Genomic DNA, 16,081 nt, shown 5'->3' on the forward strand with positions numbered 1-16,081 from the left:
TGGTAGGCTCCATGAAGGTCAAGTTTAGTGAAGATCTGAGCCCCTTTGATTTGATCCAAGAGAACGGATATCAAGGGGAGAGGATAACAATTTTTTACAGTTACCCTATTAATGGCTCGATAGTCGATACACGTTCTCAAAGATCCTTCTTTCTTCGGAATGAAGAATAACGGAGAGGAAACAGGTGACTGAGAGGGCCTGATGAACCCATTAGCTAAATAGAGGTCCAGATAATCTTTTAGATAACTGTTTTCCGTTTCTGTGAGGGCATAAATTCTACTACAGGGCAATACAGCTCCAGGTTCCAAGTCTATAGCACAATCATAAGATCGATGCGGGGGAAGCTTTTCCGCTTCTTGTTCACTGAATACCTCTTTAAACTCTTGATAGTCGGTAGGAATTTCCAAGGTATCAATCACCCCAATGGCTTCTACACTGAATGACAACAAAGTGGCCAAAGAGGATCCTGTATTCTCTGTGACAGAAGGTAAACAATGTTTTAAACAAAATAAAGAATCCATGTCAACTGTCCGATTCTCCCAATCTATAGTGGGGTTATGTATGGTGAGCCAAGGAAGGCCCAAAATTATCTGAAACTGAGAGGCATCAATGAGGTTGAACTGAATTATTTCCCTATGTCCATTGATCTGAATTAATTCCACAGATTCTGTATGATGAGTGATTGGTCCTGAAGAGAGGTTAGTCCCATCTACTGCCCGAACAGACTCTTTTCTTTCTTTTTGTACTGCTTGTATTCCAATCTTAAGCATCCACATCCCTCCACCTCCCAACTCAAATTAATGCTTGTCAACAGTTCCCACCTATTGATGAATTCTTGTTCTTAGGAAGAAATAGTTAGGTTGAATTAGGTTTAAGTGACTAATACATGGTGCGCTGTTCAGACGAGTTCATTTGCTTTATATTCTTTCAGAAGAAAGCGAAACTCTAGTCAGTTCTAACTTCTTGACTTCGCAAAGGGGAAATGCGCAAAAAGGAACTAGGGAGGAAAGGTAGGAAGGAAAGGATAGGTAAGATGCAATATTGTGTTGAGGATAAGGAAAGTTCCACAGGAAAGCGGATACTCTGTAGGCTCCTTCCAGATACGTAATTAGTTGAGTCTTACTTGAAGCTGCTGATGAGGGAACACGCTGAAACAGACTTCATTCAATGCTCGAACCCAGACTGACTCTCCGAGTATTCTGTCATGCCGCGGAGAAGAAGGGTCACATGATACTCAGCAGAATCTTAAGACGAAGAAAGCCCTTTTCAGAAGGCGTGTTGAAACCTCCCTCACTGACTCAGACCAGAGCCGCGAGGTAGCCTTCAACAACCGCGTCCAATTTCTATACAGGCGTTATATTTATAACGCGGAAGGAAATTCTCCTGGATTGAATTTTACCGCGGAGAATTCAAATACGAACTTCACTCTTCACTGGTCAAATTGAAGTGCGCAGTTCGACGCGCATTCGTGCGGCTCGAAATCTCGAGTCCCGCGAGAGTTAATGTCTCCAAGCATTGTGTGTACTGCTGATGGCAAATGGGGCAGCCATCTTGAAACGTGCACCATCTACTTCAAGATCAACCACAGGTTGAACTTGGATGGTTTCACCAAGACTCTGCGTCTATTTTTGACTCCCCCACTGATGGCATTTATCTGATTCCTGACACTGCTGCTTACGCTGCCATTTCAGTCCCCCACCTGCCCTCCTCGTACCAGGGAACACGAGGAAGCCGCTCCCCTACTGACGGGGGAACCATGTCACGGTTGATGTTTATGGCAGACAGCCACTTTCTCTGCATCTCGAGTTGCCACTAAATTAAATTCTTTATTGAAATTAAATGTTATTATGCACCAGTATGCCACGCTTGATGTTTATGGCAGACGGCCTCTTTCTCTGCAACTCGAGTTGCCTCCTTCTTCCTCCCCTCAGGAGAAAGGGCTTCAGCCACTGCTGCTTGCGCTGCCATTTCAGTCCACCACCTGCCCCCCTCATACCAGGGAACATGAGGAAGCCACTCCCCTACTGACAGGAGAACAGACACCGGGCCAAAAGTAGAAGCATTGTTCCACGCAGCAGATATGGTATGCACAGCAAAGTGGAGACAGGGCCCTGTGCACAGCATACCCCCACCCCTTCAATGTATGGAGGTCTTCATTGCAGATTCTGTGACATAACTGGTGCTCATGTAAAGCGCTCCAATACCTTCGCGTCGAGTTTGCGCTATATAAATCTGCAACAACAAAAAAAAGCTGTAAAAAGAAAGTGTCCAACTACTGACAAATTGCTGTCCGCTATCATGTCAATATTGGACTTCAGGCTAAAATTACGGGCCCGTTTGTGCAATTTACGGACAGGTGGAGATTCAAAAACTATCAGGCACATCAGCAATTATTTCACTCTGCTCTGTTCTTTAGTTTTTTCAGTGAATTTTTATGTTCGGGGTGAATCTATACAACTGCATGTACCAGAATGCAATGCATGGCACGAAAATAAGCCTGTTGCCTCCAGGCAAACTTCAAATTTGCTGCACCAATCACACATTGGACTTTTCCTTATTAGCAGTTCATTTGTCCTTGATGCCTTTGTTTTCGCTTTTCCTGCATCAATTTGACCACAAAACGAGAGCTGGTTGTTAAACTGCAAGAGGGGCCGACCTTGACAGTGGGGAACCGGGTTCGAGCCCCGGCGTCGGCTCAAACATTCTCTGATTCTGGGCAAGTCACTTAAGCTAAAAAATATGCCTAATTACCTAAAAAAATCTGTATGCAATTGGTGCTCTTGAAAAGCGCTCCAATACCTTCGGGTCATGTTCGCGCTTTTAAAATTGAAAAGAATAACTAGTGATCTGAATCGCGGGAAGAGCTTAGAGGCGCGTCAGTTTGCAGTGTGTGCTGTATGTGATTAGTACTTGGAGAGGTAGAGCTTAGAGGCGAGTCAGTTTGCAGTGTGTGCTATCCGTGTGATCAGTACTTCGAGAGGTAGAGCTTAGAGGCGAGTCAGTCTTCGGTGTGTGCTATGCCTGTGATTAGTACTTCCTGAGATAGCGCTTAGAGGCGAGTCAGTTTGCAGTGTGTGCTGTATGTGATTAGTACTTGGAGAGGTAGAGCTTAGAGGCGAGTCCGTTTTCACTGTGTGCTATGCGTTTGATTAGTACTTCCTTATATAGCGCTTAGAGGCGAGTCAGTGTGCAGTGTGTGCTACATGTGATCGAGTCAGTTTATAGTGTGTGAACTCTCGCAGGTGCAAGGTAACGTTTGATTGGTGGAAATGGCCAGTTAGTGTCCATGGAGTAACCGTGTCAAATTTACTTAACCACGACCCTTGCTTCTAGACGCAGAGGGGAGACCACGGATCCAGCTTCGGGGACAGACGTTTGTACTTTTACACTGTTTTGTATACTGCGACTGCTGGGCATTCGACTAAACACCATGGTATATGCTGAAAAATCTGAATCGATATGAGGACTGACCCATGTGACAGCCGTGCCTCGGTCATGCTCTTATTCTGAGGCTTAATCATGCAAAACCAAGTGTGAATAGCTCAGCTTTCACAAGTAGCTCTGTGGGTTCAGGCTGGAGATGTGGTTTCTGACGTTCCACTTCTAGAGGCTCCAGAGCCCATTCAGAGCCCTCCAGAACCATCTCCAGTCACCTCCATAAACTTTTTAATACTGCGCACCCCTGTATTCTCTGCATGTGCCTGGAATACAGGCCTCAACATAGGCGCTATTACTTGCTGCTCTTTCCTTCTAACAGCTACAAATCGACCCTTGCTTCCGTTTTGATATGATGTCAAGGCCGTTACTTTTCCCACCCTTTGGCTTATTTTTTGAAATATATTCTAGGCATTAATAATTACTTTGAAACCGACACCTCTCAGTACGTGAGGCTGTATTTAAGATATTTGAAAATTCAGATCACGTTCCACGTCTACTACGATACAAAGGGGCAGAACAAAGCCGATTTACATCAAGTGCACTGGCCTTTTTGCACCAATATGTGCACTGACGAACACAAATATGATGTCATGAACCGGTACTTGGTCTAAATGTTAGTGCAAGATTCTGCTGGTGCGAGGGCAATCTATGTAATCAAAATGACATTACTGACTCGTGAGCCAGCAGACCCAGGGTGCAGATTCTGGCATCTCAATTTGACTGCATTGTTTGATCGTCATCTTATTTCCTTATGCCTCCATTTTTTTAATCTGAAAACATAAAAATTGCTTCAGAATTAACTAAATGTTAGCTTTAGTTTATATACATAAGCTCGACATTTCTTTCGTATTAAATCTACCTAAGCGCTTTATTATCAAATCACAGTATTAATCAACTCATTAAATTATCGTGGTAATCGAACATGTGTCTCCCCTCTGCAGGAAATATAACTTGTAACTTGCAAGTTGCAATCAGATCTCTACAGCAGGCATACAAACGTGCTAAATTGTGAATTTGCAAGATTTTGAACTATTGGCATTATAAATGACAATGCCTTTTATTTATGTATTTAAAAAACCTGCAATAATAAAAGGCATTGTCATTTACAATACCAATAGGTCAAAGTTTTGAAAATGCGAGACCTATTGCATTGCAAATGCTTGTTTGTGCTGGCAGCTGTCCCGCCCTCTCTTCCTATTATTCCCTCTCTTTCTGTCTTGCTCCTCACTTACTGAAAACCGTGACTTGAAGAAACAGTTCACAACCTATCTTTCCTTCTTTCATTTAGTTGCTTCCCTGTGAAATGGATCCAAAAAAGAAAAACACTCTTGCGGGAAATGCCCTTTTTCTGACATTTTTCTATTCCAAAGTGCAGCAGGATGGAGAGAAATAGAAGGTTTTAAATATTAAAAATAAATACATAACTAAATAAAGCAAGACAGAGTGGTTGCAAAGTGGCCAGATTGGTTTTATTCACATCCAAACACATCAGCCTCACTTTACAGAGTTTGCCAGTGAAGCGCTACTTTTGTTTTCTCGTCTTTCTTTGAACAGCATTGTTGTCCCCAGGTGGGGAAGGGTGCCATTCCTGGAGGTACTGCAATACCTGGTTGATGGGTGGATTGGAAAACAAAATGCGTACCATGGCTCTGTTTATGGATGTGGTCTTTTTAAACCATACTGCTTACGTTTAGTAAGGATATAAGCAATGGACATTATAACGGTTCCCTTCAGGGCCCTGTAGTCATGTCCTTAACTTTTCAGGTAAAACCACTCGCTGATTTCTGAATAGTGAGTGAGAGATCGTTAAGGTAACCATGTTTTTTTTTGCTTACATTTCACATGCTTTACTTAATCTTGCATTCCCTATGAGTGTTTGCTTTTACTTTTTTTTTTAGGCAGCATATTACTCTTATCAAGTGCATAATTTGAATTGAGCCACATCCAAGTGTTCATAGCGGGCACAATTAGGTTGTAGCTGAAGGCAGTGAGAGTTTCTCTCAGTGGGGCAGTATGGTGTTCAGTGGGGGAGAGGATGTGGAACTATACCAGAGCTGTCGAATTTAGAACTGGGGAACTGGGTTCAGCCTTCATGACCCGTCCACCAGACCACTCTACTGAGGGAGCATATTCCCATGCTAGACCTTACAAGGCCCCTCTAGACCTTAGAAGGCTTGATGTCTTAGCACAAGCAGGTGTACCCTAGTGGTGTCAATTGTGAGTTAACCTTGAAGGCCTGTCCACCACAATCCATACTGAAGTTCATCTCCAGTCTTGCAGGCAGGCCTACAAAGCAGCACACCCTAGAGCAACAGTGATCCAGTCACTGTGACTCTGTCACTGAGGTCACATGAACCTTGAGCAGGTTAGGGTGGTGCGAACGGTGTGACCGCACTGGGTACCTATTTCAGGTGGGTGCGTAGTGTTTGCAAGTATATTATGGTTTAAAAAAAAACTTGCTGCCTCCTTCCTGGTCTCCAGCAATTTTCAGAAACAATAAAAATGTCATGATAACTTCGGTGATTAATGTTCTTCCTAGAGAGAGGTCCAAGTTTTGACTAGTGGAAGGGTTGACTCCTGGAAAGGTAGCACAGAGGGTTAATGTGCCTGCTGCAAAGAACATGTACCATGCAGATCACAAAGTGCACTGCTTTAATGGGGGGACCATGATGAATGGTCATTTAATGTCAGCTGTAGCTGATGGATCCCTGAACAGTGTCATGTATGTGCATGTTTGCATTGTGCTGAGGGGATTACCAGGTAATTATTCACGCAGCTCTCTGATGGATGTCACATGCGGTTTTTCTGAGTCCCCAGATAGATCATGCAGTCTGTGTGTTCTCTTTTGTACTGCCGGTCACCGGTGTATTCAACTGTGTAACCTTGGACCGTGTCATGTATGTGCATGTAACTTGCATGATCAAGGTAACTATTAGCGGCGATACTACGTGTCTCTCGGTCCTCTTTCAAATGCTTGACGTCCTTTTTCCCCAGCAACCCCCGCCCCCCCAGGGGCGGCAATCTGAGGGAGCCACAAGCTCTAGCTACGCCTCTGCTGTGTGGACCGGTTTTCTGACGGTTTTGGGCTTCTTTTGTGGTGTCCTGGGCAGGATTTTAGTGTTGATTTTCATATTAAAAAAAGAAATTGCCTCGAGCAAGCTCAAATCAATAAAGTCTTCCATACGTTGCAAACACTTCCCTAGCGTGTCTCTGCAAGATCAAAACGGTCCCAATTTGCAAACCTGTGCCACGGTTTTAGCTATCTAATTCACTAATGGGGGTAGCTTTAATTTTGGTGCCCACGCATACGTTCTTTCCCAGTCTGACCCTGGTTGAGAGGGCAGAGATGCTCCCACGGGATACTTCAAGGACCACTTTTTAGTAATTGATCCATGATAAGGCACATTTGGCCAGGACGGCTGGTCAAAAGATTTCAGAGAGGTCGAGCACCCTTCCTTAAGACTATTTTTATATAAATGGTAGTTTAGGCATTTCAGAAGTCATTAGTTTGGCCTGTCACACTTAACAAAGATGGCCATGGTTTAAAAGGTTGTTTGCAGGAGGGGCCAGTTGAGGTCAAAGTCTAACTTGACAACACTTCCTGTTTAGGAGGAAGTCTCCCTAATTTGCAAAGTAAGCACATTGAGAACCATAGCATTGTCTAACGACGCTGCCTTCATTCACCTAAACAGGATTTTTCCACCGGTAAAAACCTCAGTGAGTGTTCCCAGACCAATTGTTGACTTGAGAACCGTGCTGAGCCATGGGTCGCCCAGCATTGGATCTGCAGAACCCCTTATTTTGCCAGCAAGGGGCCGATTTCTGTTGTAGCTCCAAGGCTGGGGGCTCATGGCTGAAGCTTTGCATGTACACATTAGGCCAATGCTCCTAAGTACTCACCTGCAGCACTTCATGATCACACAGCACAGCAGGAAATGGGACCCACAGACAGCTGTTCAAACGCTCTGCAGTCCTGATCCACAGACCTCCTCGGTGTTTAAGTTCTTGAGCCACAGACAGCTGTGCCAATGCTCTGCAGTGCTGATCCACAAACCTCCTCGGTGTTTAAGTTCTTGAGCCACAGACAGCTCAGTCATTGCTCCTTGGTCTTCGTGTCAGTCCTGCAAAAGCACTGGAATACACAGACAGCGCTGTCAGCACCTTGATTCACAAGCGCAACCGCCTTCATGGCCTACATGTACTGGGGTACTCAGACAACTTTGTCAGTGCTCCTCAGCCCATAAAACACACAAAACAACAATACAGTAATAGAAAAGAATGAACATTTAAAAAGATGAAACAGTAATAATCGTCACAAACCAACCTCCTGTCATCTGGTTACCAGCCACAGTGGTCACTCACCATCTCGCTATGTGTGGGAAATTTCAGTGTCTGCAGAGACATTTTTTAATGTTGGTCACCTGTGGCTCTTAATCCGGGAAGCAACCATTTACATTTTAGGGGAGTATATGTTGTACAAAATAATACAAAATGTGCCTTTTCTTCAATTACATCATTTCAAATTGGAGGACAAAAGTGTAGAAGAGAAGGAAATGTGCCTCATTCAGAGATAAAATGATTAAGTTGCAAAATAGTAGTCCTACATTTAAAATAAAGAGTTTTGACTAAAACCGGAGTTGAATCATTGTAGGAAACTGGATTTTTGTTGCAGTAATCCCCCACTTTTCACCTGGTATTTGATGCAACTTTGACTGAAGTGCACTGGGTTCCTGCTAACCAGGTCCCCAGTACCAGTGTTCTGTCCTCAAAATAAGACAACTGGTCATTTGATCCCCAAGTCACCAGGCCTTTAGCACCTCTGTGAGTCCCTACTTATTGATACCTCTGGTACAGAGGGCATAGGTACTAAAGATGGTTTCTAAGTGTGCAGAATATCTTGCGCCACTCTAAGGGAGCCAGCACCAAACTCATGCAGACTGCAGGCTGCGCGACAAGGTGCTCCAAAAAGTGAAAACCCGACATAGCCGACACTTGGGTGCCATGTCCCCTAACACTGCATGTAATATTTTTCACCTCTACAGTAGGCCTTATAGTCCTAAGGCAGGTTGCATTATATTACATGTGAGGACATATCTGCATGAGCAGATATGCCCCTGTGGTGGCCAGTTCAATTACTGACAGTACAAGTGAACAGGGAAGCCATCTTAAGGTACTTACTGGGCACTGTTCAAAAATGAGTTTCCCAGTTACATAATGGTTTCACTGATTCCAGTGATGGATTTATTAATACATGCACCAGAAGGTACCTTAGAGATAGCGCCTGAACCCTACTAGCCTACTGGTGTGATGGCTGACTGGTCCAGTCCAGCCTGCCACCACAGACGAGATTCTGTCGCCCTAGGAGGTGAGAGCCCTGCTCCGAGGACAGAAACAGTGCCTGCTATGGAGAGAGGTGTTATCACCTTCTCCTCAAGGAAGGCCGGTAAATCAGCATATCAAGGCCGGAGGCTTCAAAGGCCTCTACTGCCTTTATTATGTGACGCAAGGCTTCCCAGACAGGGGAGATGCTACCTCCTACCCTCAGCCCTTCTAGCCCCCAGGACAGGTAGGAAAATTAGCTATGCAGGAAGCGTGTTGCACTGCCAGGCTGGACACAATCTAGGGTGACCAGCCTGAAGTAAATGTGAAGTTAGGTATTCCACCATCTTTTGTGTGGTAGAATTTGGAATTTTGGGACAGGGTGATGCCCACTCCCCAAAGAAAGTGGTCATCTACGGGTTGTATTGACCGCGGGGGTAAGTATCCAATTGGCCACTGCCTCTTACTCCCCTTAACACTCCTAAATTGAGTATTTAGGGGACCCCCTGATACCAGGAAATCCGATTTTGACAGACACAAAGAAAGAATGGGCAAAGAAGACTGCTGGCCCGAGAACCAAGCAGCACAACTGACTTGGCGCCAACCCTGCCAGCCTGCCTGCTGGATCCGACCCTCCTGGAGCAACCGATTCATCCTGCCACTGTGCAGTCTCCAAGAAACCCAGAGGGCTGCCAGTGCTTTGCCAATTTCCAAAGAAGCTCCCTTGAAGTAGACGAGCTACTGCCCTGCAGCAACAGGCACCAAAGAAGCAACACCTGGTACACAGACCTGCCGCCTGCGGAGACTACCGATGGAACAGCCACCCAGTAAGAGTTATCCGTGCTCCTACAGGTCAGGTCCGTCCTCCCTCCAAGTGTAGGGGTGCCAGGACCGACCAGAGCTGCACAACACCAATACCTGGGGTACTGGACCCCTTGCAGCAACCAAGGCTTGTTGTGCATGGACCGGACATCAACGCCGAGGGAGACTAACTTGCCCAACGAGGGACTTCAGGGACATTGAGACCCACAACGAGAGTGGCCCAGCTGTCCTGTTTGCCCCTTCCTGCAGAAACCAAAGACAAAGAGTGAGTCACTGTCCGCCGCCTCCCAACACCTCAAAGCACCCGTGGACCCATGCTCCAAGCCCAAGTCAAAGGGAGGTGATGGTATTCACGGGGTCCTGAGACCCAAAAGAGCTATGCCCACTCTTGAGTTTTGCCAGATTAGACCCTAGTCGCAGCCTGCAGCCACTTTCTGCAGGTCCCCTCCAACTGAGAGTGACTCCAGCACCGAACACAGCACAAAAGACACCACTGCACCCGAGCCCCACAGCCTGAGGAGAAGTCGACCAACAGTGTCCCTACGTGCCCAAGCCTCTCAAGGGTCAAGCTCCGTGTGGGTTACCCCAGACCCGTCCATCAGTCCCAGCTTGCAGCCTTTTGCTGACCGGACCGTTCCCCGCTGAAGCAAATGGGACACCCCAAGCCATAACACACCTCTGCACCCAGACTCCCCAGAGCCTCCTGAGGTAACCTGTTGGTGTGGCCTTAGACCTTGCCCCAGATTTACCTTAAGTCCTGGACAACAGTCCTGTAAGTCGCTGTTAAGTGCCCGAATGTAGTACATGTTTTCCCCTCATAGGATATCATTACCACACCCAACAATTGTACTGTGTCAACTTTTCAAAAACTGTAAAAATTCATAACTCAAACAGTACTTAACTGATTCTGATGCTCTTGGTATCTAAATTCATATAAAAGTGTGTGTTATTTTTACAAATTGGTGTCAGATTTCTTTATTGAGTGTCTGTCTCACTTACTGCCTTTGCGTGTGTAATAAATGCTTAGCACTACTCTCTGATATGCTTTACTGCTCGCCCACACTACCACAAAATTGAGCATCGTGTTATCATTTGTGCCTCTGTAAGCCAACTGGGGAATGCTCAGAATCTTTACAAGGTGTACCACTTTTTGGTCCTCTATTTAAAGAGCCAGCTTCCTACAATCACGTAGAAAAGGCTCAAATAAGGGCACTTGTTTGTGTAGTAGAAAAGCCTTGGTCAAGCTGCAATAGTGTGCATTGGGTAAGTGTTATCACACGGATCACTGCTTGTATGATCATTTTGTGACTAAGGCACTATCACACAACATCCTGTTAGGCTGGTCCTCAAGATGTAAAATACCTATTTTCCCCCAATGTATTTTTGACATATTCTAAACAACCCCAGGACTGCGCTATCTGGGAAACCCGGAACATCACTGAGAGAAGCGCTGAGATTGCGTCTCAGACTCTTAGCCCATAGAATATGGGTCTGAGATTAGCATGGGAAACAATATTTGTTATCCCCATATCTAGGTAGGGATGGAGAGATTGAGTTCAGGTGGAAGTCTCATCAGACTCTAAAACAACCCTTTCTCACATGTAGCCACATTTGCCAAAATAGAGATTCCCGAAATTTTCAGCACTGTACAGAGCAGCTCTGACACTGTGCCTTGTACACTTCTAGGGCAGGTGATACAAAGTGTCCCCCATTTTCTGTAGCAAAGCGGTCTGTGGCTACAGTCCTTGGCGCCACAATATTCCTCATTCTTGAGACATGTGGTGTCCACGAGGTACATGTTGACTGATTCATCCCTAAGAAAGGAAACATGATGGCCCCTAGGACTGTCACTGCTTCCGCCAGACTTCGCTTGGTCCAACTATACTATTTGCACGCAGCCTACCTAACCCCAACACGCCTTCATGGGCTGGACTTTGCCCATCTTCCGCATGCACCAGGTGCGCACATGATCCCGCTGACTTCTTCCACATGGTATGGGCTTGTCCCAAGTTGATGCGGTTCTGGGGTGACACTGAAGAAGAATTTACGTAGGTGCTGGGTTGGGAGGTCCCCCACGATCCTCGACACACACTTCTGGGGATTACGGATGGGCTGGACGGGTCCGGGAATGAAAAACTGTTTCTCACTACTGCAATGGCCGTGGCTAAAAGGGACATAGTCGCCTCCTGGATATGTCCGGACCCCCCAAGCGTTAGACTCTGGCGGAGCGGGATTGACTGGTGCGCCGCGCAGGAGAAAACACTGTATGAGGCACGTGGTTGTCCCAAGAAATATTGTAGGGTGTGGGGGAAGTGGTTGGGGAACTGGTTTAGATTTATAGGAAATGTCTACTTATACTATTTTATACCTTGCCAGATTCGTACATCGGGAAAATCTTGCCTTTTGTATATATCTATGTTTTTTATGCATTGCAATATGTGGATGAAATTGTGTGTGATAACCATAAAAATTTGTTCATCAAAAAAAGAAAGGAAACATGTCTACCTGTTCCAAACTTCGATTGTTCAGGGTGGGGTTGATTCTCACACATTCATGTGGTCTATACATTATTCATTTTGTTTTGTGATATTTATTAGTCCCCTTTTGTTGCAGAAGTGAGCAAATTTGTTTAAAAGAGTTTGAAGACCCATAGAAGATTTGGATACCAAAAGAGTATCATACACTAACAATAAAGTGTCACCGCGGCAAGGATCATAATTAATGCGCTGGATACGTTCCTCGACCACCTCATTTATATAAAAATTGGAATGTTAGGGGGACCAAAGTGCATCCTGGATGGACACCATTGTTCACCACGAAAAGCTGCGCATTTTCCACTGTAGTTCCTCATCTAACAGTGGCCAAATTTGTTGTCATGGAGATGAATCAGAATGTTTGGTAAATCCAGGGGACACCCATCTCCCGAAGATAGTTCGGTGGTAGGTTCCTTTGGATATTGTCAAACGCGGAACGAAGGTCCACGAATACAACCTATAAAGGAGCTCTCTTTGGTTTGACAAGTTATTCCACAATTAAATGCAGTTTGAAAACTTGATTAATGGTGCCTATCTTTTTCTAAACCATGCCTGGTTTATAGACAGGATTGAGTTGGTGTTGACCCATCTCTCAAGCCTACACAATATTGCTGAAAAATTGTTTTTAATGAATTTTCTAGAAGGCTAATCAGGCCTAATTGGCAGGATCACATCTAATGTCCTTTTTACAAAACTGATACTATTTCTGCCCAAAGCAAAGTTGGTGGTATTGCTTCTCCTTCTAATATGATATTAAAAAGAAAAAACATATAGCGGGCCCATAAAAAAGGGTTTGATTTGTACAGATCCGCAAATACTTTGACGGGACCAGAGGACTGGTCACTCTTTAGTTTGATAATAGCAGCCAACAATTGTATTCAATGTTTACAGCTCAGCTTCTGCAGGCTCTCCACCACCCAGAGATTTAAACCATTCGGTGAGGGTGCTGTGGACTCTAAGAACAGCCCTGAAAAATGTGCACGCCAACACTCTTCAGTGATGAGAACTTCTTGGTTTGCAGAGTAATGTTTCCTACTTTGGGCAATAGAATGCCAAATAGTTTAGGGCTTTTTAAAAATGGCAGCTTTCAGAGGAACCTTCCATTTTGAAAGCTCCCAGTGTTTATTAGGTCCTTGTACTTTGCTCTGCTATGTATACTAGCGCCTTTGTCATTGTTTTTTAGAGCCTTAAGTAGCAGTCGCGTTGCATATCGACAGTCTCTATCAAATCACAGATGTTTTTTAAATCAAGGGGTTGAAGGATGCATAAGACGTCTAGAGAGCAGTTCAGAATATGTTGTAGAAAATAGACAAATTATTTTTCAGGAAGCCAAAACATTATCTATTGTATCGTTTATTGGGTTGACAATAGATTTAGATTGCACCAGTTCCCACTTTATTCTTCTCCTATTGGACATAATATGTGTATCAGTGCTGTAAGTAGTAGCCACAGGTTTCTCAGTCAACGAGATGAAAGCTTGAGGTGAGAGATGTAGAGCTGACGGGTGATGGTCACTTTTTTTCACACCGCTGAGGGACCTCCTGGAGGGCTCGCATACTTCTGGGGTATTTTAATTTGGACAGGGCACTGCTGGAGGATTACCTCCCATGATGGTGTGGCACTGGTGGGGGCTTACACTGCTTAGTTCATATAGTCCTCTAAGGGCATTGCTGTATCGGGCACCTCTGGATGGGGGTCATACTGTGGGGTTCATACATCACTGTCAATGCAGAGGAGCTAACAGTGCTGGGAATAACCAGCTATATGTTTCTGTTTCTTTCATTAGGCGAAGAAGTGACGAAAGCAGAGAGGTAAGACTTCTGCCGTGTGGAGATATGTGAGGGACAGGGAACAGCAGAGGTAGGACTCATGAGTAATATTTGCCAGCTGTGTTTTGGGGTGCTTGGAGTTCCCATGTGTTTCAATAACAGTCAACTCATCAGGAAGACAGTATATAGGAGCTTTTAAATGTGTGTGAAGAAGCATGCAGCTGAGTGACAAAAGTGAATAACTGAGAAAAGCACCAAGCGTCTAATCTCCATCTCAAGAAGAGGCAAAGTTCCACTTCGTCCTACTAAGACCACTTATTTTGATGGGTATCTGGGACAAGAGGGGATTCCCGCTGCTCTAAGGAGCCCTAAGGAGCTCTTTGAAGGTCAGGTCTGTCACTGATATGCAAATGTTATTTTGGGCATTTAATGTGTGTGCATGGACTCCATGTATTAAGCTGATCTTACTTATTCACAGGCAAACTTGTCTAAGTCTCTGCGCATGGGAGCTCTAGGATGTGCTATAAGAAGGTCTTGTAGAGCAAGAGTAACAATGCCAAGGGTTGCATTGACATGTTTTGGTGGGTAGAATGAGGGAAATGTGGGGCTTTTTGGTACTGAAGTGGGGAGTGGAGTGGCTGCTACATTGGACGAGGTTGGGTGGTGGATGGGTCTGGTGAAGTCAGCCAGCAGCAAGCTTGGGTAAGCTGAGGTTGCTAAATTTGGTAATATAGGGCACTGATTTCAGTTACATTAGCAGGCAGGTGGACTGAGGCAGCATGGATCAAGTGGTTGCCCCGATGGCTGTGCTGGTTGGTGGGTTAGGACAAATGTAGAGTATGGTATGTAACGTAATGGTAAGAGTAACAGAGGTGAGTAAAATTGGCAAACTTTAGTGAATTAGAGAAACAGAACGTTGAGCTGAACTGCGTAGGAATAGATAAGATGTTAGAGGTGCAATGGGTGGCGCAGCCAACGCTTCAGTTAGCCTTTTTTTGGAGAGGAATACTTAAAAAATCCACACCTAAATATTTGAAAGCTGCTCCATTATGTTTAAAGCATGAAGGATTTTCATCATAAAAGCTGGTTGGTAGGTGAGGTATGAGGCAAAATCCTCTGTTGTTTTTTAATAACCTGATGGCAAAGCAGTTTCTTGGATTAGTAAGGGTCGTGATGTGGAGAGAGCGAACGAAGGAGAGGAATCAGCCAGACGTTCAAGCAGAACATCTCAGTCAGTCATTCTAAGAACACCTGTATGGCTTCATGGCAGGCCATGGAACGTGGAAGGCTTTGACTTGTTTACCTTTATTTTATGGAAGTTTTTTATCTGCTAACATATTTTATCCATGCTTAAGAAGTGACCAAAACAGGCTTAGTTATCCATTGGGGTTTCTAGGTAACATGAGGTTTCAGGATGAATTGGGACATCAAAGTTGAATGAGACAAATGTTCAGTTTGTTGCTTTTAAAGGGCAGCATTGATTTGTAGTGACCAACTTAGGGTTTGCTTGGCTGAGTGGCACAGTACTAGTGTTGAAAGAGTTGTAAGAAGTCAGTTAGATGAGTTAGTTATAAAGCCGCCTGATAGTTTTGTTGTGCTCCATTTGCAGTTGTATCATCAGGTAGAGAACTGATATGTTAAGGATAGAAGTGTTTGAGTAAGTCAGTTAGGTGGAGCAGCATCGAAAAACTACACACGCGAGTGGAAGCAGAGTTGTGATGGCAGGGCCATTTAAAATAGAGGCATTATTGGGTGACCCATGTGCAAGTTAGTTTAATGAGTTAGGGAGGGGAAGGACGGATCTAGACAAAATAGGGCAGAGTGAGCTGGTATTGTAGAATCGGTTTATCAGAGATATTGTTTGCATGGCCTAGGTGGTATGGCATAGTTGAGTCGATGTTGGTTGTCTGAGTTGTGGGGCAGAGTTGGGGTGGCACCATTTCATGAGGCAACAGAAAAGTTAGATGTGTTACCATCAGCACAGTCAGGATGAAACCCTGGGTGTGGATCCATGCAGGGTGTAGGACTCTCACTGTAACTAACTTCATGCACAGATCCATTTAAAGAGATCAGGTTGGGGTCATGGAAGTGATGGGAAAGTGGGCGTGGCAGAATGCAGATGAATGGGGATTATGCCCTAACATGGGTGGTTCCATAGTCCTTCACACATTTCATCATGTAAGGCTTAGTCTGGGATGG

The 16,081-nt window shown here is 44.9% G+C and overlaps 1 protein-coding gene across 2 annotated transcripts in view; it reads left to right on the top strand.

The window, feature by feature from the left end:
* NPHS1 (NPHS1 adhesion molecule, nephrin) overlaps positions 1 to 16,081 on the top strand; it is a 526,308-nt gene that overhangs the window by 487,363 nt on the left and 22,864 nt on the right. For both annotated transcript variants that reach the window (XM_085615945.1, XM_085615944.1), the window contains exon 28: positions 13,900 to 13,924. In XM_085615945.1, the coding sequence (XP_085472071.1) occupies positions 13,900 to 13,924 (25 nt within the window). The remainder of the gene's footprint in view (positions 1 to 13,899; positions 13,925 to 16,081) is intronic.

Source organism: Triturus cristatus, chromosome 7 (assembly GCF_964204655.1).
Source record: "Triturus cristatus chromosome 7, aTriCri1.1, whole genome shotgun sequence".
Lineage (NCBI taxonomy): Eukaryota > Metazoa > Chordata > Amphibia > Caudata > Salamandridae > Triturus > Triturus cristatus.